We start from the raw sequence: 27,913 nt of genomic DNA, 5'->3' as shown, positions 1-27,913 counted from the left end.
AATTATTATTTGGAATACTAATGTGGGTAAATGAGAATTTACTGCAATTAATTATTTTCCTGCCTTGTCTTCGCAAGGTTTTTATTACATTTTTTTCCTCACTCCCCCTTCCCAATTTGGTTGACATCTCTCTTTGATGCTGGATGAGGAATTCTTGGAGCTCTGGAATTAGAATACTTCATCTGTGTGTTAGGACCATACGTGTACCATTTTTTATACTTTTTTTTCATCTCTCTCTTCCTGGATTTTACCACATATTTACCCAAGTTATTTCTATCCAAGGACAATTAATTGGAAGACATTTTTATTTGGTGTGTTATTGGGTAGCTTACCTGATATTTATTGTCACCATACTGATTCATTAAAATTTTTTGCACCTTGATGAAATTGTTCTGTAAAGAAACAATACAGAGGTTATTGAGTAAAACAGTTGAAATCCTGTCCTCTGAATGTGAACTGGAGGTGACATACATTAAATGGCAAGATAATTAATTAATAATGGGTAGCTAAAATTAATAAACAGGAAATACAACTTAACATAGAGATATAGATATATAAATATAAAGAAAACACGTATCTTTCAATAATAATATTGGTTTGTAATTGTTTCCTCTGCCTTGATGCTAAACTGGTTCAAGGGCAGACATAGTTTTCTGATCTGGTCCAAGATATTAAAAAGTCGTTTATGCTGAAGACTGTAGGACAAGTGCTACAACTGCATATCTTTATCTTCATGGATGAGTGCTCACCAACTAAAACTTAACCCCAGCAAAACAGAACTGCTGGTCATCCCAGGTGATTCATCTCCAGGTCAAGATCTCCAAATAACACTTCATGACTCTCTGCTCTCCCCTTCAGCCACTGCTCGTTACCTTGGGGTAACTATGGACAATGAACTGTCCTTCTTCCCACATGTCGCTAATGTGGCATGCTCCTGTCGATTTCTTCTCTACAACATCCAAAGGATTTGACCATTTCTGTCCACACAGGCTGCCCAGGTGCTTGTTCAGTCTCTTGTCATTTCAAGACTCGACTACTGCAACTCTCTGCTGGCAGGTCTTTGCCTGAATGCTGCACGACTTTTGTTCAATCTCCCCAAGTTCTCCCACACCACCCCACTGCTGCGCTCCCTTTATTGGCTTCCAGTAGATGCACATATCAGATTCAAAACACTGATGCTTGCTACAAGGCCAAAAATGGACCAGCGCCATCTTACCTCAGAGACCTCATCACATCACTGAGATCCTCCAGCACTGCTCGACTGGTACCACCTTCTCTCAGAATGAGAGGTAAGTATACTTCAAGGCTCTTCTCTGTTCTGGCACCGAGATGGAATGAACTTCCCCTAGATGTCTGAACAGCGGAGTCCCTGACTATCCTCAAGCGACGTATGAAGACCTACCTCTTCCTGAAACAATTAAATTAGCACTTTATAATTTTGCTTTGTAGAATTCAAGAGTTATATTTATATTAAGTTTGTAATCTGGCGTACCAGTGTAGATTTATTCATTACTAGAGACTCAAAGCACTTTTGTACGTCGCTCTGGATAAGTACGTCTGCTAAATGCCGCAAATGTAAATGTTAATTTAAATGCACACACTGCAACCAGTCGGTTTGCATGGCCATCATCCCAGAAGAAAGCCATTTCTGGAGCTGGCTCTCAAGAAAGCTTACAAACAATTTGCTGAAGACAACAGTGTACAGACACTTGCAGGTGATCTGTGATTTATAAGGGAAACATTACTTACAGGTGTGTTAAAAGTCTGAATATTTTTTTGGCCTATGTCATTTTGGCTTTCGGGTACACACACTTTTAGTAAGGATCCTACACACAGTTTTATAAATGAGACTCCAGGTCTTTAAATCTATAGAAAGATACACTAAAAGACTGCCTAGAATTGAAATATAGAGCACCTTTAACTTCAGACTGATGAATCCATGGATCTAAATGTGTTTTATATGTGTTGCCATCAATCTCATTAACTCATCCACCAGATGTCTGTCTGTCTGTTTGTCTGTATGTCTCTCTCTCTCACCAACAAGCAAAGTGTATAAAATAAAAAAGAATGGGTGCTGATTAAATTATTTCTCTATAGCACCTAAGAAATTATGCTTTAACAGCTCTCATCAGTGAGTCATGTCACTAGTCAGCTGCGCCCCCTGGCGGAAACAACCTTTTTTTTCTTTTTCTAATCTGTTTTACAAATTATGGTTTTAAGCAGATTAAGCAGCCTCCTAGAACAAGTGGTGTCAAGAACAAAAACTATAAACTATGAATTTCACAATTCTAATTGATACATTGTAGTTACTTAAACTTAGAATAAGGTTATGTTAATGTTGTGTAGGTTGTCACACTGTTTATACACCAGAGGAGTATATACACAAATTGCATACCTGTTTAGTATGCCTTTACATTCTGAAATTAGTTTTCAATTTCCTGTGGTCAGTCACTTCAACCTTAGGTAAGTCCAACTGCTTTTTACTAATGTGATGTGAAATAAAAAGGGAGTAACACACACACCTGGCAATGAAATACCTGAGCAGCCAAGTAACTTATTAGTTTTGGTCCCTTATAAAAAGAAGCAACCACATTTATAAAGTACTGTCATTCCTACACTGTTCATATTTATGTAAAATTAAATTTTAGTAAGTTGTTTTTGGTTACTGTTAATATATACATACATACATATATACAGTGGGTACAGAAAGTATTCAGACCCCCTTAAAATTTTCACTCTTATATTGCAGCCATTTGCTAAAATTATTTAGGTTCATTCTTCTTCCTCATGAATGTACACACAGCACCCCATACTGACAGAAAAACACAGAATTGTTGACATTGTTGCAGATTTATTTAAAAAAAAAAAACTGAAATATCACATGGTCCTAAGTATTCAGACCCTTTGCTCAGTATTTAGTAGAAGCCCCCTTTTGATCTAATACAGCCAGGAGTCTTTTTGGGAAAGATGCAACAAGTCTTTCACACCTGGATTTGGGGATCCTCTGCCATTCCTCCTTGCAGGTCCTCTTCAGTTCTGTCAGGTTGGATGGTAAACGTTGGTGGACAGCCATTTTTAGGTCTCTCCAGAGATGCTCAATTGGGTTTAAGTCAGGGCTCTGGCTGGGCCATTCAAGAACAGTCACGGAGTTGTTGTGAAGCCACTCCTTCGTTATTTTAGCTGTGTGCTTAGGGTCATTGTCTTGTTGGAAGGTAAACCTTCGGCCCAGTCTGAGGTCCAGAGCACTCTGGAGAAGGTTTTTGTTCAGGATATCCCTGTACTTGGCCGCATTCATCTTTCCCTCGATTGCAACCAGTCATCCTGTCAGTGCAGCTGAAAAACAGTCCCACAGCATGATGCTGCCACCACCATGCTTCACTGTTGAGACTGTATTGGACAGGTGATGAGCAGTGGCTGGTTTTCTCCACACATACCGCTTAGAATTAAGGCCAAAAAGTTCTATTTTGGTCTCATCAGACCAGAGAATCTTATTTCTCACCATCTTGGAGTCCTTCAGGTGTTTTTTAGCAAACTCCATGCGGGCTTTCATGTGTCTTACACTGAGGAGAGGCTTCCATCGGGCCACTCTGCCATAAAGCCCCGACTGGTGGAGGGCTGCAGTGATGGTTGACTTTCTACAACTTTCTCCCATCTCCTGACTGCATCTCTGGAGCTCAGCCACAGTGATCTTTGGGCTCTTCTCCCCCGATAGCTCAGTTTGGCCGGACGGCCAGCTCTAGGAAGGGTTCTGGTCGTCCCAAACGTCTTCCATTTGAGGATTATGGAGGCCACTGTGCTCTTAGGAACCTTAAGTGCAGCAGAAATCTTTTTGTAACCTTGGCCAGATCTGTGCCTTGCCACAATTCTGTCTCTGGGCTCTTCAGGCAGTTCCTTTGACCTCATGATTCTCATTTGCTCTGACATGCATTGTGATCTGGAAGGTCTTATATAGACAGGTGTGTGGCTTTCCTAATCAAGTCCAATCAGTATAATCAAACACAGCTGGACTCAAATGAAGGTGTAGAACCATCTCAAGGATGATCAGAAGAAATGGAAAGCACCTGAGTTAAATATATGAGTGTCACAGCAAAGGGTCTGAATACTTATGACCATGTGATATTTCAGTTTTTTTTTTTTTTTATAAATCAGCAAAAATGTCAACAATTCTGTGTTTTTCTGTCAATATGGGGAGCTGTGTGTACATTCATGAGGAAGAAGAATGAACTTAAATAATTTTAGCAAATGGCTGCAATATAACAGAGTGAAAAATTTAAGGGGGTCTGAATACTTTCCGTACCCACTGTGTATATGTGTATATGTGTATATATATATATATATATATATATATATATATATATATATATATATATATATATATATATATATATATATATATATATATATATATATATACACACACACACACACACACTATGTGGACAAAAGTATTTGGACATCTGACATTTCTTCTTCCCCAAACTGTTACCACAAATCACAAAGTTAAAAGTACACAATTGTATAGGATGTCTTTGGATGCAGTAGCACCAAATTTTCCCTTCAACTGAACTATAAGACCACACCTGTTCTAGCATGACATTGCTACTGTGCACAAAATTAGCTCCATGAAGATAGGGTTTACACAGGTTAGAGTGGAAGATCTGTGCGAGTGACCTGCTACAGAGCTCAGAATTCAACTCAACTGAACATCTTTGGGATGAATGGGAACTCTGACTACACCCCGGCTCTCCTCAATCTACATCAGTACCATAGCAAAATTTTCCACAAGCACACTCCAAAATCTAGTGGAACATCTTTCCAGACGAGTGGAGTTTATTATAGAAGCAAATGGGGAATAGATGTAAAATGATTTGTTTATAAAGCACTTCAGAATTCTTCACAAGTAGTGTATAGAGGAACCCATTTGAGCAGAATTTATAGATGCAGTTATATATTCTGCCACCTGAGGGGGCTGAAGCAAACCATGTAGACTTTAGTATCCATTAGTGATGTTAATGCTCAATTTTTATGTTCATTGCACGTCCAGTACTGCTTGCTTACTGCTTATGTTTAGGGTTACAACAACAAAACAGCACAGAAGCTTGAAATTCAGGCACATAGTTGTGTTATTTTGAAATTCAGACACATAGTTGTGTTACTTTGTGTTTCTCAATTGCTAGAATAAGTACATTCTCATTCTGTAATACGATAAGTAATGTAGTTAGTGACTTGTTGTTTATTTATGCCTAGTTTAGTTATGTAATAGTATCAGTAAAATAAACAATTCCTTAGAGATGTGATAAATTAAAGATTGAAAATATTCAATTAATAATGAAAAAAAAGTTTTTAAATAACCAAAACATTAGCTTTAGCCCTGCTCACCTTTCTCAAGATCATCCATCACTACAACACAAAATTAGTGTGATTTTATTATTTATTCAAAACAGTTGTTTGCCCTTTCCTTTAATATCTGAAAATAGAATTATTTTGTAGTGTGCCGCTAATAACTAAGGCATGTTTAGAAAATTTTAATAAACTGCAACAATCCTTCAAATTGAACTCAGAACAGTACTAAAACTTCTGAACTATCCTTTCAGGACTTATGTGGTACATCATAGCATAAACAGAAATCTGTTTAATGTCAGCACATAAGTCATTCTTAAATATAGCTGATATTTGGTAATATTGATAAGACAATATAGACCATGGATTTTACAATTAAAGCAACAAAGTCGAACAGAATCAAAGTTTTGATCTTTGATCCAAACAAAAATACATTTCTATTGATTGAAAACTTCAATTCATTATATCAGCATTTAGTTTGTTCTATTGGCAGTAACCATATACAAACAAGACAGCCCTAAAGAGATACCAGCAAATTAACAGGAGATAATACTTGAGGAAAATCATATTAAGAAGGGAGCGCTTTTAAAAAGAGGGGTCTTGTACACAAATAGACTGGAGTGCTCAATCAAAACTGTCAGGAGCTAATCATGAAGTGAAATAAAATTTATACTTAGCTATTTAAAACTATTTTATTATTATTGTGCCCTTGTTTTAGGGGGCTGTGATACCAAATTCCAAGCTTTAGCATAACACAGGCCGTCCCTTTGGCACCTGCAACCAGGGGCAATGTTTTAAGAGTCAAGTGTTTTCATTTTAACTAGCCAAATGTGTAAATATAGAGAAAGAAATGATATATCTTAGGAATATAAAAGCTGAGGCCTGGTGCTGGAACTTCACTCCCTTTGAGAGTTATGAGAGAATAGCTAAGAGCCAGAAAAACTACACATCCTGAACTGTCATGGCTTCCTTTGGCCATGTGTAGGAGTCTAGTGTAAAGGAGTCATAGTCAGAGTTGTAGACATGTGACAACACAAAGGCTTCTTTATCCTTGGGCTCAGGATACCATGAAGCAATATCATGTTTATAAGCATAATCCACAATCTGAAAGAGAGAAGCACAAGAGTGGGACATTAGGTGTGATAAATGCGGAGATATTATAAGATGCATAGTTTACTGCTCACAAAGTGGTTTTGCTTCCTTAATTTATATTTTGAAAATGTCAGTACAGTTCCTATGCTAACTAATAATATGGGGGAAGTACAAGCTAACTTATCACTTAAGCATTGCTGCATAAGCAACCGAACACTCTCAAGATAAAATAACTGTACTGATCTCAAGGGGAAATGAAAGGAAATGGCAAAATGCATCTTTCCTTTTTATTCATTAATGCCCATACTGTAGATAAAGAGATACTTTATTCATCCCAATTGAAAATTTAGAAATAGTCAGCTACTGGTAAGGACTTTGGGTTCGATTTGATTAGAATGTTAAGAGTTCAAATCCCAGCTTTGTCAAAGTCTAACTGTTGGGACTTGATGAGCAAGGCCTTTAACCCCCAACTGCTCAGTTGTAAGTCAGGATAAAATTAGACCACTTTAGACTACTGTGCTTGTCCAGGGTGCTCATGGATCAGCAAAAAAAACCCTTTAGAACCACATCTAATATTACACATATAACCACTATATTATATAATATATAGTTGATATAAAAAAAATAACATACCTATAAAAATGACCAAAAATAAATAACTTTTGATGTGATATAACTAACAAAATCCAAATTAAAACATATAGAAAGAGTTTAACGAGGAGAAGAAATAAGAGCACTATCCTCCTTGAACCAGTGTTATACGTTTTTTTTTAATGAGCCATGCGACTGCATGTCATTAATGACATGATTCTGATTAACCCCAATTGAATATTAGGTGTTTCTTTAGGATTTTCTTAACACCTTCTTGGTTTCATCTGGTTGCTGATGCCATGAACAACAAGTAGAAGAATAGAAGCATCAAAATGATACTTCCAACAGACACATGGCAACAATAAAATACAAAAAAGTACAGACCATTCCCTCCATGTAAAAACAATGTGTCATATTCTTCACATTTCTGGGATATGGGGTAGGTGACTAAACAGATGCAATGTGGCAGAATTTGTTATGGTTTAATAACCTCAAGGTAGAAGTTTTTAGACATAATTCTGAAATGCTTGGTGCACGAAGCATGGCGGTGGCAGAATCATGCTGTGGTGCTGCTTGGCATTAGCTGGCACTAAGGTTCTAAACAAAATCAAAATATAAATAGAATGAAACAGGATTCTAAAAACCAATCTATTTGATCATAAACCCCAGTAGGTCACTCTCAAACAGATACAGTTGACCTTCAGGCACAATAATGGGGCCAAGTAAACAAATATTAAGGCTTCAGAAAAAAAATCAATATTTGCAATGGCCTAGTCTGAGCCTAAATCCTATTAAAACAAGACATGAAGAGGTACAGTGGAACCTCGATACTCGTGACCTTGACACTCGCGACCCTGTTTGTTTGCGAGTTTTCATTTGGAACCAGACTAAGAGTAAATCTGATAGTTCGCGAGCAGCCGCGAGTGGCTCGAAAGGTCAAAACAGAGCTTGTACTAATAAATTACATAAAAATAGTTAGAAAAATGTTTTTATTATTGTATTATCCATTTAAAGTAGTAAATAAAACATTTGACAAGTAATTCATAATTTTTGTTGAGTTTACAGTACAGTACATGTACAATTCCCCTTGAAAAAGGAACCATAAAAAGGAGAGAGTCAAAACCTAAGAATGTCATAGAACGTAACCCCCACAAGTATCGAGGTTGCACTGTATATGTATAGGAGATCTCCTCACATTTCTGTGATCTGGAAAATCTTTTGAAATGATGACTAGAAAAAAAATTGGCATAAAAAAAAAAAAAGAGTACTTTTTCTAAAACAAATTATTAGTTTTTGGGTTTGAAACCAGGTTATTGTTTTTTTATTACAATGTTTCTATATACAATTTACTTGATTTGTGGTAGTTATGTCATGTCATATCATATACAACATGATTTATCCTGGTTACATTTCTTAAATCACAAAAGCCTGCATTTTTAACAGGGGTATGTAGACTGTTCATATCCAATGTAATTCTGTAATGTAGCACTGTAATGTAAGAGATAGCAAAAGGAGGAATGGTGTTGATAGCAGCCATAAAAGTTGCAAGATTAGATAGTGTCACTAACCTTTACAGCAATCTTGAAGGACACTTCTCTGATGGTGCTGAGAGGGGGATATAATCTGCCTTCAGCCAGATTTTCCTCTGAAACCATGCCAGCTATTGCCTGCCACACACATCAAAAGATGTATTCAGTCTAATTTCTTTACAGTGGGATGTGTCTGACCATTTTATTTAAAATTCTAATTTACCTCGGCTGTGGTGAGGAAAATGTCATCGGAAATATGACGCACACCGCAGGCCATGACACCCAGTGCAACACCAGGGAACACGTACGCATTGTTCCCCTGGCCTGGGTAAAATGTGCGCCCATCTGCAAGTGTCACCTTCTGGAAAGGGCTACCGCTGGCAAAGATTCCACGGCCCTGACAACAGTCAAGTTTTATATCAGGAAGTGCAACATTATAAAGAGTAGGCTATCATACTCCTGTCATAAAGCATGATATGATCAATATGACCTTTATCTCTGCATTTAATCAGGGATGTACTCTTTGACTCTTAAACATAGTGCGAGACCTGGCAGGTCAGTGCTACCTCTGTTAGTGTGTAACACTGCTCTGCAGTGCACTCTGCTTTACTGGTGGGATTGCTGAGTGCAAATATGATGGGCCTCTCGTTAAAGGATGCCATGTCCTTTATAATAGTCTCTGTGAAAGCTCCACCAATGGCAGCAACACCTGCGCAAAGAAAATCGAACATACTGCAAATAACGCACTGTCATAGTTCCATTTGTGTAATAGGATGTAACTTGTGACTGGCCTTCTCTTCACCAAAAATGTATCAATCCTGTTCAGTTGTCTGAATGCAGTACTGTACAATGCAAAATTACCAATAATGGCTGTAGGCTTAATGGTCTTCACCACCTCCTCCAAGGTCTTTATATGAGGATGCTCATTGGCAAACTCCTCCTTTTCATGATTCAGGTGACTTCTACCCTAAAAGACACAACCCATAAAATAATTGTTAAGCATGTTCTGTACATTGCAGGAATGAATGTCATCACTAGATGTGCCATATAATTTGAGTCATGTAATTAAATTCTACACCTTAATTAAGTCACCCTAAATATCAATTTCCAGGTCTGGTGTAGGAGGACAGCCACATCTTAGCGTAATGATAATAGGAACGTGTGTAGAGACTATTTAGAGGGTTGCCTAAATAAGAGTTACCTTAACAATCAGTCCTTTAGAGTCTACCATCCAGATCTTCTTAACAGCATCAGCATGGGACACTCCTTCTTTAGCCATGGCCATGGTGAGCAGATGAGCAATTCCCATAGCAGCCTGGCCATATTGATGAACAATAACCAATCAAAATCGCTGAATCGAACTAATTACATTCTCATTCTAACATAGACTATTAAGTTAAGATGTGTTCTATACTGTATCTATAAAAATGCAACATGGAATTTAGTCTAAAACTGTACCTCTCCTGCTCCTTGAAACACGAAAGTGTGATCAGACAATTTGTTTTTAGTGATCTTCAGAGCAGCGAGAATGCCAGCAACAGCCACTGATGCTGTTCCTGAAGGAGTAATGTTTTATTTAGTTACATTCATTTGCACAGAGTGTTTTCTGAAATGTAATAATGTTTAAATTTGGGGGTTTTAATCTACCTTGGATGTCATCATTGAAGGTGCAGTAACGGTGACGGTACTTGTTAAGAATGCGGAAAGCATTGCTATTTGCAAAATCTTCAAACTGAATGAGGCAGTTCATCCCATACCTGTAAACCAGGACCAGTGTCATTCATTATCTAAGCTATCAGCTTTTAAAACTGCCACTCTGATAGACATAGTACTCACTTGTCTGTGACAGCCTGCATGAACTCATCAATAAGGTCATCATATTCTTTTCCTCTCACTCGTTTGTGCTTCAGTCCAATGTACAGGGGATCATTCAAAAGAGTCTGACAAGAATAGATACATTTAACCAGACACGTTCTAGTTTGTTATGAGATGTTATGATATTATCCAATGTGATGTTTTTCATTTGCTTGAAATTATTAAACTGAACCAGCACAGTAAAGCTAAATAAATACCATTATGAAAGCAAAAGCACTGTATACCTGGTTGTCAGTACCCACATCCAGCAGTACAGGTAGGCACTGCTGAGGGGGCACTCCTCCACAAGCTGTATACAGAGCCAGTTTCCCCACTGGAATACCCATTCCATAGCTACCCAGGTCTCCAAGCCCCAGGATCCGTTCACCATCAGTTACCACAATGGCCTAATAAAGCACACACATGCACATGTGAACACACATATATACACATAAAATAATTTAAAATGTCCTATTAGATCTTTACACATCATTTTTATTTATAAAATACCTTGATGTCGTCTTCTGGCCATGAGTTTAACATGGTGGCTATGTGGCCCTTGTCATGAATGGTAATGAAAAGTCCTCTGGAGGACACAAACATTTTTGTGAATTATCTTTATAAATACTATTCTTTTAAAATGTAAAATGTTTGTTAATGTACACAGAGTTATGTTTGTTATGTGTCTAACCGTGGTCTTCTGAATGCCAGGCCATACTGCTGGCAGGCCAGTCCCACAGTGGGAGTGTAAACTATAGGCATAAATTCTTCAATGTCAGAGGTCAACAAACGATAAAAGAGCTTTTCATTCCTGTCCTGCAGGGTCATCAGCAAAATGTATCTGAATATTAAAGAAAAAAAGAAAGAAAGGAGGAAATTATGAACAATTACATTTGTGCACAGCTGATAAAACCATAAAATTTTTCTATTTGTATATAGGTATGCCTAGGTGGGAATTTTATTTACATTTCTGTGTGAATACCATACTCTGCATACCATTACTATTGGACACACACTGGCTATACATAACCAATAACTCAATTAATGCACAATTTTTCTAAATCTATGGGATACAGTGCATCCAGAACTTTTCACATCACCTCACTTTTTCCAGATTTTTTTATAAAGCCTTAATCGAAAAATGAATTTAATTCATTATTTTTCTAAAAGATTCTACAAACGATACATCATAATGACAACGTGAAAGAAGTGTGTTTTAAATCTTTGCAAATTTACGAGAAAAAAAAACTAAACAAATAAAAATCACGTACATAAGCATTCACAACCTTTGCTCAATACTTTGTTGAACACCTTTGGCACCAATTACTCCCTGCCACTGAAAAACATCCCCACAGCATGATGCTGTCAAAACCATGTTTCGCTGTCGGGATGGTATTGGCCAGGAGATGTGCAGTGGCTGGTTTCCTCCAGACACGACACTTGGGATTCAGGCCAAATCAGGCAATCTTTGTTTCTCATGGTCTGGGAGTACTTCAGGTGGCTTTTGGTTAACTCCAGGCAGGCTGTCATGTGCCTTTTACCGAGGAGTTCAATTTTGAGTGTCATGGCTGTGAATATTTAGATTTTTCTCTTTTTAATAAATTTGCAAAGATTTCAAACAAACTTTTTTCATGTTGTTATGGTTTTTTTTTTGGTTTTTTTTGTTTTTATTCATATAAAACATTTTGGAATAAGGCTGTAATATAACAAAATGTGGAAAAAGGAAAGTGCTGTGAATACTTTTCAGATGCAATGTAATTACTTTTAGAATTTCCTACTTTATACAAGTGAAACAAATACAATAAGGAAATCTTATTTTATTATATGCATTTTTAATACTTGGTTGAATAGGGGGGAAAAAATGACAGGACACAACCAGAAAGTCCTCTAAGCTCACCTTGTTGCCATACATTTAGGTTATTTAACAATAATAGTTTCTGCAGTGTGAAGAAAACGCAAACCAGGAATATGTCCAGGAACTTTTTCGCTCTCATTTAGTTCAAAGGTTTTAAGAACTCAAGTAGAAACACACCTAATTTTTATTACAATGGGGACAATGTTTAATTCAGAACTATAGGGTTATTCAAATATTACTTGTCAAGTGGGTTGGTACGTGTCTCGTAGCTCTTCATGACACGAAGCACCTGGACATCTTGGGAGAGAAAGCATGGAGGCAGAAGGCCATGGATGCCCATCTGCTGCCTCTCCTCCAGAGTAAACGCCATGCCCTGCACATCCATAACCACACCATAATTAATCCAAAAAACTAAACTAAACAACTAAAAATGTTGTTTTTACACAACATAAAAGAATTTATCCAATTATCTGCTTCAAATGAAACCCTCTCATTGCTTTAAGGTCTGTTTCTAAGTCTGGGCAAGCTTCCACCAGCAGGGAAACACACACCACATATAGAGTCTATTTATTCCTAACCAATGGAAATTATGTCTCAGCACCCCACCCCTGTGACACTGCCTACACTCTCACTCACTCAATCTCCTTTACACTCCTTCTCTCGCCTGTGTGAATCTAACTGTGCTTGTATTATACTCATGTGATCTCTCTAAAAAAAAAAAAAAAAACGAATAAACTAAAAAAAAGTCAGCACAAACAAAGGGTTCTAAAAAAATGTGTTCACGACAAACACACACACACACACACACACACACACACACACACACACACACACACACACACAAAAAAAAAAAAAAAACACTGAGTCATATCCTGCAGCATAACTCTTACTTCTGCATACTGGATTAAGGAAATTCTCCAAAACTTTGAATTTCTGTAGTTCAGTGCTTCAGAGTGCTTTGGCATGTGCCTTTCAAAGCTCTAATCATGGACTTATATAAGATCTAAAAACCTACTTTTACACCAAATCTAGGATAAAGCATCCTTTTATTTACTGGTATATAGATTTCTTTTTTTTCTTTAAGCACATAACTATGGCTTGGAGTTTGAGTAAGCTTTGAACATTGTGTTTTAGATTATGATTCCTTGCAGACTCTCTAAGAACTATTATATTATGTTATGTACTTTCGTATTGTTGCAACTTTAGTTGGTTGCACTTTTTTCAAGTTGTCCTTGAAAAGAGGTTTCTTCAAATTGACTGACCATTAATGATAATATTAACATATATTAATGTGTACATAGTAATGTACATCGTACCACATCGTGTACCAGACTATGTTTATCCAGATGATGTATCTAAATAAAAATCTAAAATGCTTTTATGATCTTAAGTCTTCATGTATTATTATCCGGATTTTGCAGATCTGTGTTATGCAAAGTCTGCTTTCTCTTTTGTAAACACTCAAAAGCTTATCAGTGCTTTGATAAAGCGCATTATATTGCACTTTGTCTTGCATATTCTATTTCCTTAGAAATGTTTTCTCGTTCTTCAAAGCACAACTAAAAAAAATGACTTGGATCAGAGCATCAGATCACCCTGCTTGGCCTCAACACACGAGTCTAGGGCACTTTCCTTGGCATTTGAACCATTACCTTATTAAGGTGGGGGTTTCTTGTGATGTCATAACCCCGTTTTTTGGTCTTGATGCTGCCAGGGTTGGAGCTTGTGGCTGAGTGGCACACTCTCTGTGTAACTAACAATGACCCGGCGAGTCCATGAGCTGAAGGAAAAACTGAAGGAGTGTTGTTGGTCAGCACACGGATGGAGCTGGAGGTCCGTCTGCACAAAGACAGCACACTCTTTCCGGAGAGAGCGCTCATGTTTCCTAAAGAAAGATAGTGGAAAACAGTTGGGGTTGACATAGGGCCATAGATCATTACATGGCACTTTGATTAGAGCTGCATGCCAGTGTGCTTTCCTTTGGACACAATAGAGCACCTCATTGGGGGGGGGGGGGGGGGGGGGGTGTTTGAAGCCATTATTTTTTGTGTTGAATCACACTGGACTCACATCATACTATTTCTTGTCCTGTAATAAAAAACCGCCGCAAATGCAGAGATGATGAGTGTGTCTTTATGTGTATGTTTTTGGAAAACAACACCGGCGTTGCCTAAACAATAAAGACACTACAATATCCAGTTTAGAGGTGTCTTTTAAAACAACCTTGGGTTTAAGAAAATTGCTATACACACGATCATTATTAGTAGTACATGTGGTATAATGTAACAAAATGCAAAGAATGAACACAAAACGGTGTATAAAATATCAGACCTGCATCGAGATGGCCGTTGGGCTTTTCTTGTCTAGATACTATAAACACGCCCATACAAAAAAGCCACAATGAACAATAGAAAATAACTGAGAAATCTCCATCATCCTGCCTTCTATCGTGCAAAACATCTTACAATTACTGTACATAAGATTTAAGATAGATATTACCTCCGGTCTGATGCTGTTGTTGTTGTTGTTTACTGCTCAAAGATGCAGCGGCTCAAACTGCCGACTTGACATTGACGCTTTTACTTCCTACAGCTCCAATATCTGGCTCCGCCCCCTTTCCCTTTAAGCCAGCCAATCAGGACAAGAGACGCAGGCTGACAAGGCTGCATATCCAAATAGAATGGTGCGTCTTCAAGCGCATACTAGTGGACTACATAGTATGCAAGAATACTAGGCCCTTTTATTTCCTACGGTAACATACATGTTTGGGACACAGTCTATTATTTGTAGCCTTACCCTCTTAGAAATTGGGGGTCGAGTCAAAGAAAACACACACAATATTATGCTTAAGCCACTTCATATTTTTTTTTTTCGCATCACTAAAATGCAAAAATAGAATACTGTTTCAGGCAGGTGTGGAAAATGCTGTAAAGAAAGGACGATTTTTATTATTTAATAGTTTATTTATTTTATCACTTAACAAAATGGAAATGAAATCCAAATCAAATTAATATTGAGTGTGACCACCCTTTGCCTGCAAAACAGCACCAATTCTTTTAGGTACACTTGCACACCATTTTTGAAGAAACTAAAGCTGGTACTGAAGGACATTGGCTGTATGTTGGGGTCATTGACCTTTTGCAGAATACATTTGTGGCCAATCAGATGTCTCCCTGATGGTATTGCATGATGGATAAGTATCTGGATTTATTTCTCATCATTGAGGACCTAATCAATCCTGACCAAATCTACAACTCCATTTGCTCAAATGCAGCCTCAAACTTGAAAAGGCACATCCACCATGCTGCCTGCAGACACTGGAGAATGTCTCCAGCCCTTCAGCAAACAACTCATGCCTTGGCCAGTCCAGTGCACCTACTGCCATTTGTTCTGCACCACATTTCCTACTGTTTCATACTGTATAGTTCAGTATGGCTTTTTGGCTCCACTGCTTTCTTGAAGACCACTTCTCCAAACTGTTTATCATATAATTATTTTACCTTGTAGGACAAACTGTATGAGAAAAATTTTACATACAGTATATTTATCCTGTTTATATTGAGCCTATCTAAGGAACACAAAGCTTAGTGGAATCAATGAATACACTCTGAATGGGACACTTGAGTGACAGAAAATCACATATTCATACATGGGGGCAATCCACATTTGGGCATTTTTGCAGAAACGGAAGAAAAACCCACATGCGCATGATGAGAAATGTGTTTAACCACACCAACATGACCTGTGCACTCAATATGTAATTAGAAATGTATTTATTATATATCCATGTACAATTACAGACATTGTCATTATGACAATTAAAATCCATCTTCAAAAGACAGAAATGAAATACCAGAACTCTCACAACCATATTTCATGTGGCTGTGTCCTACAATGTAATAAGAACAAAATTAGTTTAATTGTAAATTATACATTACATAGTTCATTTTGCTGGATCTGTTTATTTAAAAAAAAAAAAAAAATTATGCTGATGCAGATGCTAATCTGAACAGGTTTGATTTGTTAACAGAAGTAAACAAATTTGATAACTATATAATATGTGGTTACTTAGTGGCACCAACCAGTTAGCAACTTATTTTGAATGGTTAGAAGGACACACCTTCTGAATGTTCTTTAACATTCCTCATGTGATTCCTTTTTTTTTAATTACAGTATAAGCAATAGAAAAAGAGCATTTCTTTAAAAGTGTATGTACAAGTAACAAATAAACTGAATATTACGTTCCAGAAAACGTTAAAATAAACTAGCCTAGTATTCTGTGAGGAAAAGTATGTACAGCAAGTAGAACTGTAAAGGTTCTCAATAAGGATATAATTATAATAAACTGTGTGTAACAAGATTTCCTTCATTTTGTACATAAAACAAACAGCACTCAAAATTAGAAAAAGCCTAATGTATAACAAATAGGATTCAAATAATACATTCTAAAATTAAAAAAATTTAGTCAAAAAAAAAAGTGCAGCCTTTTAAAAAAAAAGTGTAAAAAAACAGACATTTGAAAATACAGACAATATATAAAACCATATAAAAAATGTAAGATATGAATCTTAAAATTACAAAGATTCACTTATATTTTTTCCTAGCCCCACTGTCCTAGTGAAAGTTATTATTGTATGATCTTAGAATAATCTTCATAATGATATTGTAACACTCGCTATTACAGAAATACACTAACTTAAGCACTCATTGTAAAAATACATTACATAGAGGTTTCAGATGATAACGCTGGCACCACTTCGAGAGCTCTTGTCCTAAGACAAAGAGAAAGTAAGAAGAGCATAACGGTTGGGCAAAGACAAAAAAATACATTCGGGGTATGGCACAGGGACATGAAAGACAAGAAGAAAGAGATCCAAACACTAAACAAAAATTCTTACCGAATTACGCTCACCAGTCCTCTTGCTATGTCTTGGTTGGATTTCAATGGAAGAGTAACTAGGTGGTTTGTCAGGCCATGCACGGTCTCGTGATCTTGACACCCTTCTGTTACCATCATCCTCCTCCTCTGAGCTCCAGAAGTCACCCTCGGGTGTGGGCAAGTAGCTCCTTTCTCGTTGAGGGTTTTCCTTTTCAAGTTCCTTAATTAACTCAGCTTTGCTGCGAACATATGAGCGAGACCTCTGCGAGTCTCTGTCCCCCCTGTGTTCTCTTGAGCTTCGGCCCAACCGTCTGTCAGACTCATCATTGTAGCTGCGCAAGATCCCATGCTGTGATGTCCCGGGATACCGGGAATTGTCACGGTTACGACCTGTGCGGTTTGAGCTGCCACTTGATTGACTAGAGTGTCGGGGTACCGCACGGGTTTCCCTTGGGCCCCTGCGAGAGGTTAAGCTCGGTGCACGGCCCACAATGGGAGGCAACTGGATAACCCTACGCTCTACACCATGCACACCCATTTCATCTAAAGCTGAAAGCATACTAGGGGGTCTGGTGGAGAAAGGCACAGATTGTGTTATTGGCTGCATGGGTGGAACATTATGCATATGCTGGGGTTGATGGGCCACTTGTTGAGGAGGCAGATGTGTTGCCACATAATGAGTTGCAGGCTGGAGAACTGGGGCTTCCCCATTTATCCCCCTCACCTGATTCTCCAGAAAGTCTAGAATCTGATTGTTGTTATAGACACTCCCATTGGCTTGCACGTGATTTGAAAGCACCATAGGTGGGAAAGGTTGCAGAGGAGGACCAGCCATCTGTGCCATTGGTATAGTGTGTTTTGAAGAATGGTCTGAGAAGGAACCTGTGAGTGACAGATTTAAATAAATCATGTGTATCATAATTAGAATAATTGGAAGCCTAATTTGTAAGTGCATGACAAATTTTTAACAAGTTGCTTTGCACACCTGAATAGAGCAGAGGGTTTGCCTGAGATGATCCATTAGACCCAATGTGGGTATAAACAGGTTGGCCATGGAGCCAGGGAGCCATAGCTTTCTGGGCCTCACGCATCATCTTGTGTTGCATCACCACTACAGAGAGGGCCAATAAGATTTGTCATTATTTTTTACCAAGATTCAACACTCTTAACACAACCACTCTCCAAAATCTATTGGAAAATCTTCCAAGAATAGTGTAGCTAAATGTGCAATAGAATGTTCAAAAAGCAATGAACTTCGGTCCATATAGTGTATGCAACAAACAAACAATTTTAAATATAGTATATTTTAATTCACATTCACTTTTGTGATACAGTACTTTGTTGTAGTCTGCCAAGAAGTGTCTGAATGGCTTTAGCACTGATGTTGAGTGTATAGTTTGTACCTTTCTCTGGGCAGCAGCATGTTTCTGGACAACATGGGCAGCGAACATAGCAACAGCAGTTCTGAGGGCAGCATTGACAGCAGCAGATACAGAAAAGTGTGATCAGAAGAAAAGTCCCAAGAATGATCAACAGCACAGTCAGCCAGTCTGAGAAAGTAATAGACAACACATTGGATTTTATTATTAAAAATCTTTTAAAGCTTTTTATTATACACACTTAGTAAGTGTATATATATATATATATATATATATATATATATATATATATATATATATATATATATATATATATATATATATATATATATATATATATATATATACACATACAGGACACACCTTCTCATTCAAAGCAGAGACTCCCCTCATTGTCTAAAGCCCTTGAGTATCTACTGTGTTGAATCACACTGGACTCACATCATACTATTGACATGCATCCACAGGATTCAAAGAGTTTTCTTTATTTCTTTATATGAAAATTGTAAAGTCACACTGAAAGCATCAAGGGCTATTTGACCAAGAAGGAGAGTGATGGAGTGCTGCGCCAGATGACCTGGCCTCCACAGTCACCGGACCTGAACCCAATCGAGAAGGTTTAGGGGGGAGCTGGACCGCAGAGTGAAGGCAAAAGGGCCAACGAGTGCCAAGCATCTCTCGGGGAACTGCTTCAAGACTGTTGGAAGACTATTTCAGGTGACTACCTCTTGAAGCTCATCAAGAGAATACCAAGAGTGTGCAAAGCAGTAATCAAAGCAAAAGGTGGCTACTTTGAAGAACCTAGAATATGACAAGAACCTGAACTGATTTTTCAGTTGTTTTACACTTTTTTGTTATGTATATAATTCCATATATAATTCCACATGTGTTAATTCATAGTTTTGATGCCTTCAGTGTGAATCTACAATTTTCATAGTCATGAAAATAAAGAAAACTCTTTGAATGAGAAGGTGTGTCCAAACTTTTGGTCTGTACTGTATATATATATATATATATATATATATATATATATATATATATATATATATATATATATATATATATATATATATATATATATATATATATATATATACAGTGAGGAAAATAAGTATTTGAACACCCTGCTATTTTGCAAGTTCTCCCACTTAGAAATCATGGAGGGGTCTGAAATTGTCATCGTAGGTGCATGTCCACTGTGAGAGACATAATCTAAAAAAAAAAAATCCAGAAATCACAATGTATGATTTTTAAACTATTTATTTGTATGATACAGCTGCAAATAAGTATTTGAACACCGGTCTATCAACTAGAATTCTGACCCTCAAAGACCTGTTAGTCTGCCTTTAAAATGTCCACCTCCACTACATTTATTATTCTAAATTATATGCACCTGTTTGAGGTCGTTTGCTGCATAAAGACACCTGTACACCCCATACAATCAGTAAGAATCCAACTACTAACATGGCCAAGACCAAAGAGCTGTCCAAAGACACTAGAGACAAAATTGTACACCTCCACAAGGCTGGAAAGGACTACGGGGAAATTGGCAAGCAGCTTGGTGAAAAAAGGTCCACTGTTGGAGCAATCATTAGAAAATGGAAGAAGCTAAACATGACTGTCAGTCTCCCTTGGACTGGGGCTCCATGCAAGATCTCACCTCGTGGGGTCTCAATGATCCTAAGGAAAGTGAGAAATCAGCCCAGAACTACACGGGAGGAGCTGGTCAATGACCTGAAAAGAGCTGGGACCACCGTTTCCAAGGTTACTGTTGGTAATACACTAAGACGTCATGGTTTGAAATCATGCATGGCACGGAAGGTTCCCCTGCTTAAACCAGGACATGTCCAGGCACGTCTTAAGTTTGCCAATGACCATTTGGATGATCCAGAGGAGTCATGGGAGAAAGTCATGTGGTCAGATGAGACCAAAATAGAACTTTTGGGTCATAATGCCACTACACGTGTTTGGAGCAAGAAGAATGATGAGTACCATTCCAAGAACACCATCCCTACTGTGAAGCATGGTGGTGGTAGCATCATGCTTTGGGGGTGTTTTTCTGCACATGGGACAGGGCGACTGCACTGTATTAAGGAGAGGATGACCGGGGCCATGTATTGCGAGATTTTGGGGAACAACCTCCTTCCCTCAGTTAGAGCATTGAAAATGGGTCGAGGCTGGGTCTTCCAACATGACAATGACCCGAAGCACACAGCCAGGATAACCAAGGAGTGGCTCTGTAAGAAGCATATCAAGGTTCTGGCGTGGCCTAGCCAGTCTCCACACCTAAACCCAATAGAGAATCTTTGGAGGGAGCTCAAACTCCGTGTTTTTCAGCGACAGGCCAGAAACCTGACTGATCTAGAGAAGATCTGTGTGGAGGAGTGGGCCAAAATCCCTCCTGCAGTGTGTGCAATCCTGGTGAAAAACTACAGGAAAAGTTTGACCTCTGTAATTGCAAATAAAGGCTACTGTACCAAATATTAACATTGACTTTCCCAGGTGTTCAAATACTTATTTGCAGCTGTATCATACAAATAAATAGTTAAAAAATCATACATTGTGATTTCTGGATTTTTTTTTTTAGATTATGTCTCTCACAGTGGACATGCACCTACGATGACAATTTCAGGCCCCTCCATGATTTCTAAGTGGGAGAACTTGCAAAATAGCAGGGTGTTCAAATACTTATTTTCCTCACTGTATATATATATATATATATATATATATATATATATATATATAATAAAGCATTTCACTGCATGTCGTACCCTGTATGTATGTGTATGTGACAAATAAAATTTGATTTAATATGATTATATATTATATATATAAAATATAATTACTTCGGCAATGTACATACCATAAGAAATAGGTAGCATTACAGTACTGGTTGTTTATTGTTTATTAGTACTGCTTGTTTATTGGTTAAAGTGTCCTCTGACATCAAAATAAAAGACAGAGTTAAAGACATGCATCACCAGATTTAGCTAATGAAAGTAAAGAATGCAGTGACGGGCATCTTTAACTCAGCCTCTTTTTTGACATCATAGGACACTTAAAAAAATAAACGAGCAAAAAAACTATGCATAGGATATGCTACTACAGAACTGTATACTGTACAATACATGCACATACTAAAACTGTGATACAGTGTACTGTATTTCTACAAATGTGCACAAAATTCATCTTGGTATATTCTTGCAAATGTTTTCTGTGTGTTTAAAGTGTGTGGAAGGATTATTTACAGCTTAAACGATAAAAAAAGCATTTTTGTTGTGGCGTCCGTTTATAGCTAGCGGGTTTTGAACGTATTACCGCGATAAACGGGGGATTACTGTAATTCTATATTTGTACTGGTTTATCTTTCACCACTTTATATAAAATTTTATCAAAGAACTTGAGCCAATATTACTTACTGTACACAATGAGCCTGATTTCCTTATCAGAGTCTCCGATGGTATCTCCAGCTGCATCAATGGAGCAGAAATACATACCATTATCCCACCACATGACCTCATTGATGACCAGATCAGCTTCTGCAAAAGAAGCACAATAAAATCTAATTAATAACAGTTCACCTAAAGATAAATCTGTAGAGGGCTACATTGGATTACTGATTAAATCAAAGACCATATGCGTGTAATATATGTGTGTACAGTAAATGCATGTATACATGTCGTGAGTCTGTCTTAGAGTGTTGTCTAGTGCACTGCTTACTGTTTTGGATAGTGATCTTGCGTTCACGGTATTCTGAACCCAGTGTGGGCTCATTGGTCCCTCTCTTCTGGATAACTACACGGACAGTGCGCTGTCGGTCAGGACAGTCATTTGCTGGGTCTTGCCCCAGACTCAAAGCTGCTTGGTATGCTGGAAACACAGAATAAAAAAAATATAACTACCTCTTGTTCTGCTTATTAAAAAAAAAATATATATATATATATATATATATATATATATATATATATATATATATATATATATATATATATATATATCTTCTTCTTCTTCTTTCGGCTGCTCCCATTAGGGGTCGCCACAGCGGATCATCCGTCTCCATACCACCCTGTCCTCTATATCTGCCTCTTTTACACCAACTACCTGCATGTCTTCCCTCACCACATCCATGAACCTCCTCCTTGGCCTTCCTCTTTTCCTCCTACCTGGTGGCTCCATCTTCAGCATTTTTCTACCAATATAATTCATGTCCCTTCTCGGCACATGTCAAAACCATCTCAATCTCGCCTCCCTCACCTTGTCACCAAAACATCCTACATGGGCTGTCCCTCTAATAAACTCATTTCTAATCTTGTCCATCCTCATCACTCCCAACGAAAACCTCAACATCTTCAGCTCTGCTACCTCCAGCTCCACCTCCTGTTTTTTACTCAATGCCACTGTCTCTAATCCATACAACATCGCAGGTCTCACCACAGTCCTATAAACTTTCCCTTTCATTCTTGCAGATACTCTTCTATCACAAATCACTCCTGTCACTCTTCTCCACCCACTCCACCCTGCCTGCACTCTTTTCTTTACTTCCCTAACACACTCTCCATTACTTTGCACTGTTGACCCCAGGTACCTGAACTCCTCCACCTTCTCCACCTCATCTCCCTGCAACCGCATCACTCCACTGCTACCCTCTCATTCACACACATGTACTCTGTCTTACTCCTACTGACTTTCATTCCCCTTCTCTCCAGCGCATATCTCCACCTCTCCAGGCTCTTCTCAACCTGCTCTCTACTCTCACCACAAATCACAATATCATCTGCAAACATCATAGTCCAGGGAGACTCCTGTCTGACCTCGTCCGTCAACCTGTCCATCACCACTGCAAACAGGAAAGGGCTCAGGGCCGATCCTTGATGCAGTCCAACCTTCACCCTGAACCAGTCTGTCGTACCTACTGCACACTTTACTGCCGTCACACTGTCCTCATACATGTCCTGCACCACCCTCACATACTTCTCTGACACACCTGACTTCCTCATACAATACCACAACTCCTCTCTCGGCACCCTGTCGTACGCTTTCTCTAAATCCACAAATACACAATGCAGCTCCTTCTGTCCTTCTCTATACTTCTCCATTAACATCCTCAAAGCAAATAAGGCATCTGCGGTGCTCTTCCTCGGCATGAAACCATACTGTTGCTCACAGATGGTCACCTCTTCTCTCAGCCTGGCTTCCACTACTCTTTCCCATAACTTCATGGTGTGACTGATCAACTTAATTCCCCTGTAGTTACTGCAGGTCTGCACATCTCCCTTATGCTTAAAGATCGGTACCAGCACACTCCTTCTCCATTCCTCAGGCATCCTCTCCCCTTCCAGAATCCTGTTAAACAATCTGGTTAAAAACTCCACTGCCATCTCTCCTAAACATCTCCACGCTTCTACCGGTATGTCATCTGGTCCAACCGACTTTCCATTCTTCATCCTCTTAATCGCTGCTCTCACTTCCTCCTTACTAATCCTATCTACATCCTGCTTCACCAACTCCACATCCTCCAACCTTCTCTCTCTCTGATTTTCCTCATTCATCAGCTGCTCAAAATACTCCCTCCATCTTCTCAACACACTCTCCTCACTAGTCAACACATTTCCCTCTCCATCCTTTATTGCTCTAACTTGCAGTACATCCTTCCCAGCTCTGTCCCTCTGCTTGGCCAATCGGTATAAATCCTTTTCTCCTTCCTTAGTGTCCAACCTCTTATACAGTTCCTCATATGCCTTTTCCTTGGCTTTCGCCACATCCCTTTTAACCTGCTGCCGCATCTCCTTGTACTCCTGCCTACTTTTCTCATCACTCTGTCGATCCCACTTCTGTTTTGCCAACCTCTTTCCCCTAATGCTCTCCTGCACTTCCTCATTCCACCACCACGTCTCCTTGTCTTGCTTTCTATTTCCAGATGTCACACCAAGTACTTTTCTAGCTGCCTCCCTCATCACTCCTGCAGTAGTTGCCCAATCATCCGGCACCTCTTCACCACCACCAAGCCCCTGTCTGACCTCTTCCCTTAACCTCACACTACACTCTTCCTCCTTCAGTTTCCACCATCTTATTCTTCTTTCAAACCTTACTTTCCTCCTCTTCTTCTTCGCCTCCAAAACCATCCTACAGACCACCATCCGATGCTGTCTAGCTACACTGTCCCCCGCCAACACCTTACAGTCTCCAATCTCCTTCAGGTTGCATCTCCCACACAGAAGATAATCCACCTGTGTGCACCTTCCTCCACTCTTATACGTCACCCTATGATCCTCCTTCTTCTTAAAATACGTGTTCACCACTGCCATTTCCGTCCTTTTAGCAAAATCTACCACCATCTGCCCTTCCACATTCCTCTCCCTAAAACCATACCTACCCATCACCTCCTCATCACCTCTGTTCCCTTCACCTACATGCCCATTAAAGTCTGCCCCAATCACCAATCGTTCTTTCCTAGGTACACCATCTACCACTTCATCTAATTCACTCCAGAATCTTTCTTTCTCCTCCAACTCACAGCCAACTTGTGGAGCATAGGCACTGATGACATTTATCATCATCCCTTCAACTTCCACCTTCACGATCATCACCCTATCAGAAACTCTCTTCACCTCCACTACACTCTTACTGTACTCTTCCTTCAGAATCACCCCTACACCATTTCTCTTCCCATCCACACCATGATAAAACAGTTTAAACCCACCTCCAATGTTCCTGGCCTTACTCCCTTTCCATTTGGTCTCCTGAACACACAACACATCTACCTTTCTCCTCTCCATCATATCAGCTATCTCTCTCCCTTTACCCGTCATAGTACCAACATTTAAAGTACCAACCCGAACCTCTACTCTCCTACACTGCTGCTTTTCCTGCCGTCTCTGTAGACGCCTTCCTCCTTTCCTTCTCCTCCTTCGGCCAACAGTAGCCCAATTTCCACCGGTACCCTGTCGGCTAACGATACCTGTGGCGGTCGTTGTTAACCCGGGCCTCGACCGATCCGGTATGAAATTCTCATTTGTGATCCGTATATTTGATTTGGCACGTTTTACGCTGGATGCCCTTCCTAACGCAACCCTCCCCATTTACCCGGGCTTGGGACCGGCACTAAGAGTACACTGGCTTGTGCCCCCCTTAATGGCTGGGTTTATATATATATATATATAAAGAAAAAATAAACAAAAACACAAAAAAATTTTCACTGCAACAAGTAAGCGTACCTGCTGAGTAGTACTGCAGCACAGGGTCCAAGCAGAAGGACTTGTAGCGCCACGTAACCAGCACTTCTTGCTGGTTGACTGAAGTAGAGTAGTCACAGCGTAAGATGACCGACGCAAACAGAGTGGTGCTCCGTTCTGTCTGAGGAACGGTCACTTGGATGGCAAGCCCTTTAAAAAGGAAAGGAAATAACCTTTAAAAACACTTAGGCCTATATGACAAACATGCTCACTTCATTGAATACCATCAGTGGAAAGGTACTGCCAATGGTCCATCAATTCTATCAGGATATTAACTATCGGAGGTTATCATTTGGCAATATTTTACGTGGGAGCTTCTCAAAACAGCAGTGATTTTGTACAAGATTTAGTCATGTCTGTTCTTTTTGGCAAAAGATTTCCACTATAATTAGTTTATATGAATCTTTTGAAGACGAAGAAGACAAGAAGAAAACAAAATACATGGTATGGTATAATATTGCTTGGTTTAATTTGTGGACTTTTTCGTGTACAGAAATGTTTCCTCTATAATCAGTGTTAAAGAAACTATTAAATATAAAGAATAAAAAAAGAGAAAGCAAAATACATGGTATGGCATGGCATTGCATGCTATAATATTGTATTCTATAACATGGCATTGCATGCTATAATATTGTATTCTTTAACATGGCATTGCATGCTATAATATTGTATTCTAGAACATGGCATTGCATGGTATAATATTGTATTCTAGAACATGGCGTGGTATGATATAATATGGTATGCTATTCCATGTTATAATATGGCATGCAATGATACATTATTGTATGTTATGTTACTGCTGCTCGTGAACACGACAAAAACCTAATAGGCCTAACTGAGTTTCTGTAAGTAAAGGCAAAATAAAAAGAAAAAAATAGCCTGTGTTTATTTGTAATGAATAAAACTCTTATAGGTCCAAATGCACATACAAGTAACGAGACTCAACTCTAGTGCAACGCGTCACGTGACCAGCTTTCTTCATTTTGACGCACTTAACGTATGAATATCTGCAAACGTAACAAATTGCCCAAAACGCGACAAAACCAGACCAGTGAGTTTGTTTGTTTGTTTTGCTACTGAACAATAAACATAGCAGCCATGTTTACCTGTAGATAAGAGACAGCAAAATAGCGCCGCTGTCAGTTTCGGCCTCTCCATGGTTTTTCCACGCAACAAGTTTTCTCCGGGTTTTTCACACAAAACAATATCATACAAGTCGATTAATCCGCTTCAGTGATTAATCGCATATTTTACAGTTTATTACTCTTGCTTTAAATATGTTGTATTTAGTTTCCCTCGGTTTGCATGTGTATAGTAGTGATCCTTGGAAGTCAAGCTGGACTTTCGGAATACCTCCTTTCCCCTCCCCCAGACAGTGACATCACTCACCTTCACTGCACAGGTGCATCTGTACACACATACAACATGGCCGCAACCCTGTTACACATTAACTACTTACTCCTTACATTAAAGCTATATCTAGGATACTATATAACCAACTCTATACTATTTGTCGTGTGTAATGTCAAAAATCACGGCACCATTTATTTAGTTTTGGGCACCGTAACCGCTGTTTGTTTTGATATAAATTCAATGAGGCAATGGCTTTGAATGCTCACCACAAGGTGGCGCTCAGCTGTTGCAAGATAATAAAGTTTGAGTCTGGTTGCACACAGGACAGTCCAGTCTGACCCAGGTTTAGCTTTCCTGAGACATTGGATCTGTTTATTTTAATCTCTGTAAAAGATAACATAAAAGAAAATAATTTTCATACTATTTGAATATTTCTTGTGTTGATATACTCTATACCTGAGGTGGCCAAACTTTTTCATATGAAAGACCAAATATGAAACCTTTTTTTTTAGGCTGTTTTTTTGGTTTTTTTTGTTAGGTTAACTTTTGTTTAAAGTAAATGCTGCATAATACCCAAATGTATTATATTCAAATTAAAGTTGCCAGATTCCCCTTATTTTATGATTTTAAAAATAAATAAATAAATAGATAGGTACCTTACTCTTTCATCTGCTATTGTTTAACTATATTTAACTATATTGTTTAAATATGTAATCTGGTAAACTAATGCAGTTATAGTTATAAAGCCTTTCTGTTCAGTGTAAATTTATAGTACAAAAAAATTACAGAAACAATAAAAATTTATAGTC

At 38.5% G+C, this 27,913-nt stretch overlaps 2 protein-coding genes and 1 long non-coding RNA gene across 3 annotated transcripts; 1 reads left to right on the top strand and 2 right to left on the bottom strand.

The window, feature by feature from the left end:
• Positions 1-4,435: 4,435 nt before the first annotated feature.
• Positions 4,436-5,917, top strand: LOC310723811. Its single transcript, XR_014532792.1, has 2 exons — positions 4,436-4,582; positions 4,644-5,917. It is a non-coding gene; the product is annotated as an uncharacterized lncRNA (long non-coding RNA).
• me3 (malic enzyme 3, NADP(+)-dependent, mitochondrial) lies at positions 5,417-14,896 on the bottom strand. Its single transcript, XM_083537019.1, has 15 exons — positions 14,761-14,896; positions 13,914-14,146; positions 12,501-12,634; positions 11,098-11,247; positions 10,917-10,992; positions 10,652-10,813; positions 10,389-10,492; positions 10,200-10,309; positions 10,011-10,108; positions 9,754-9,867; positions 9,414-9,519; positions 9,119-9,261; positions 8,776-8,949; positions 8,592-8,690; positions 5,417-6,444 (listed from the first exon to the last, which is right to left on the bottom strand). The coding sequence occupies exons 2-15, from the start codon at positions 14,139-14,141 to the stop codon at positions 6,283-6,285; spliced, it is 1,860 nt and encodes a 619-aa protein (XP_083393145.1). The 5' UTR covers positions 14,142-14,146; positions 14,761-14,896; the 3' UTR covers positions 5,417-6,282.
• A 1,121-nt stretch (positions 14,897-16,017) lies between these two features.
• ildr1b (immunoglobulin-like domain containing receptor 1b) lies at positions 16,018-27,377 on the bottom strand. The gene is made up of 8 exons (XM_083537055.1): positions 26,858-27,377; positions 25,734-25,901; positions 22,240-22,389; positions 21,939-22,058; positions 18,544-18,690; positions 18,126-18,251; positions 17,160-18,022; positions 16,018-17,033 (listed from the first exon to the last, which is right to left on the bottom strand). The coding sequence occupies exons 1-8, from the start codon at positions 26,907-26,909 to the stop codon at positions 16,995-16,997; spliced, it is 1,665 nt and encodes a 554-aa protein (XP_083393181.1). The 5' UTR covers positions 26,910-27,377; the 3' UTR covers positions 16,018-16,994.
• Positions 27,378-27,913: the final 536 nt, after the last annotated feature.

This window comes from Silurus aristotelis (genome assembly GCF_946808225.1).
Source record: "Silurus aristotelis genome assembly, chromosome: 3".
In the NCBI taxonomy this organism is placed as follows: Eukaryota; Metazoa; Chordata; class Actinopteri; order Siluriformes; family Siluridae; genus Silurus; species Silurus aristotelis.
Note: the sequence above shows the minus strand (reverse complement) of the source record. Positions and strands in the feature narration are given on the sequence as shown.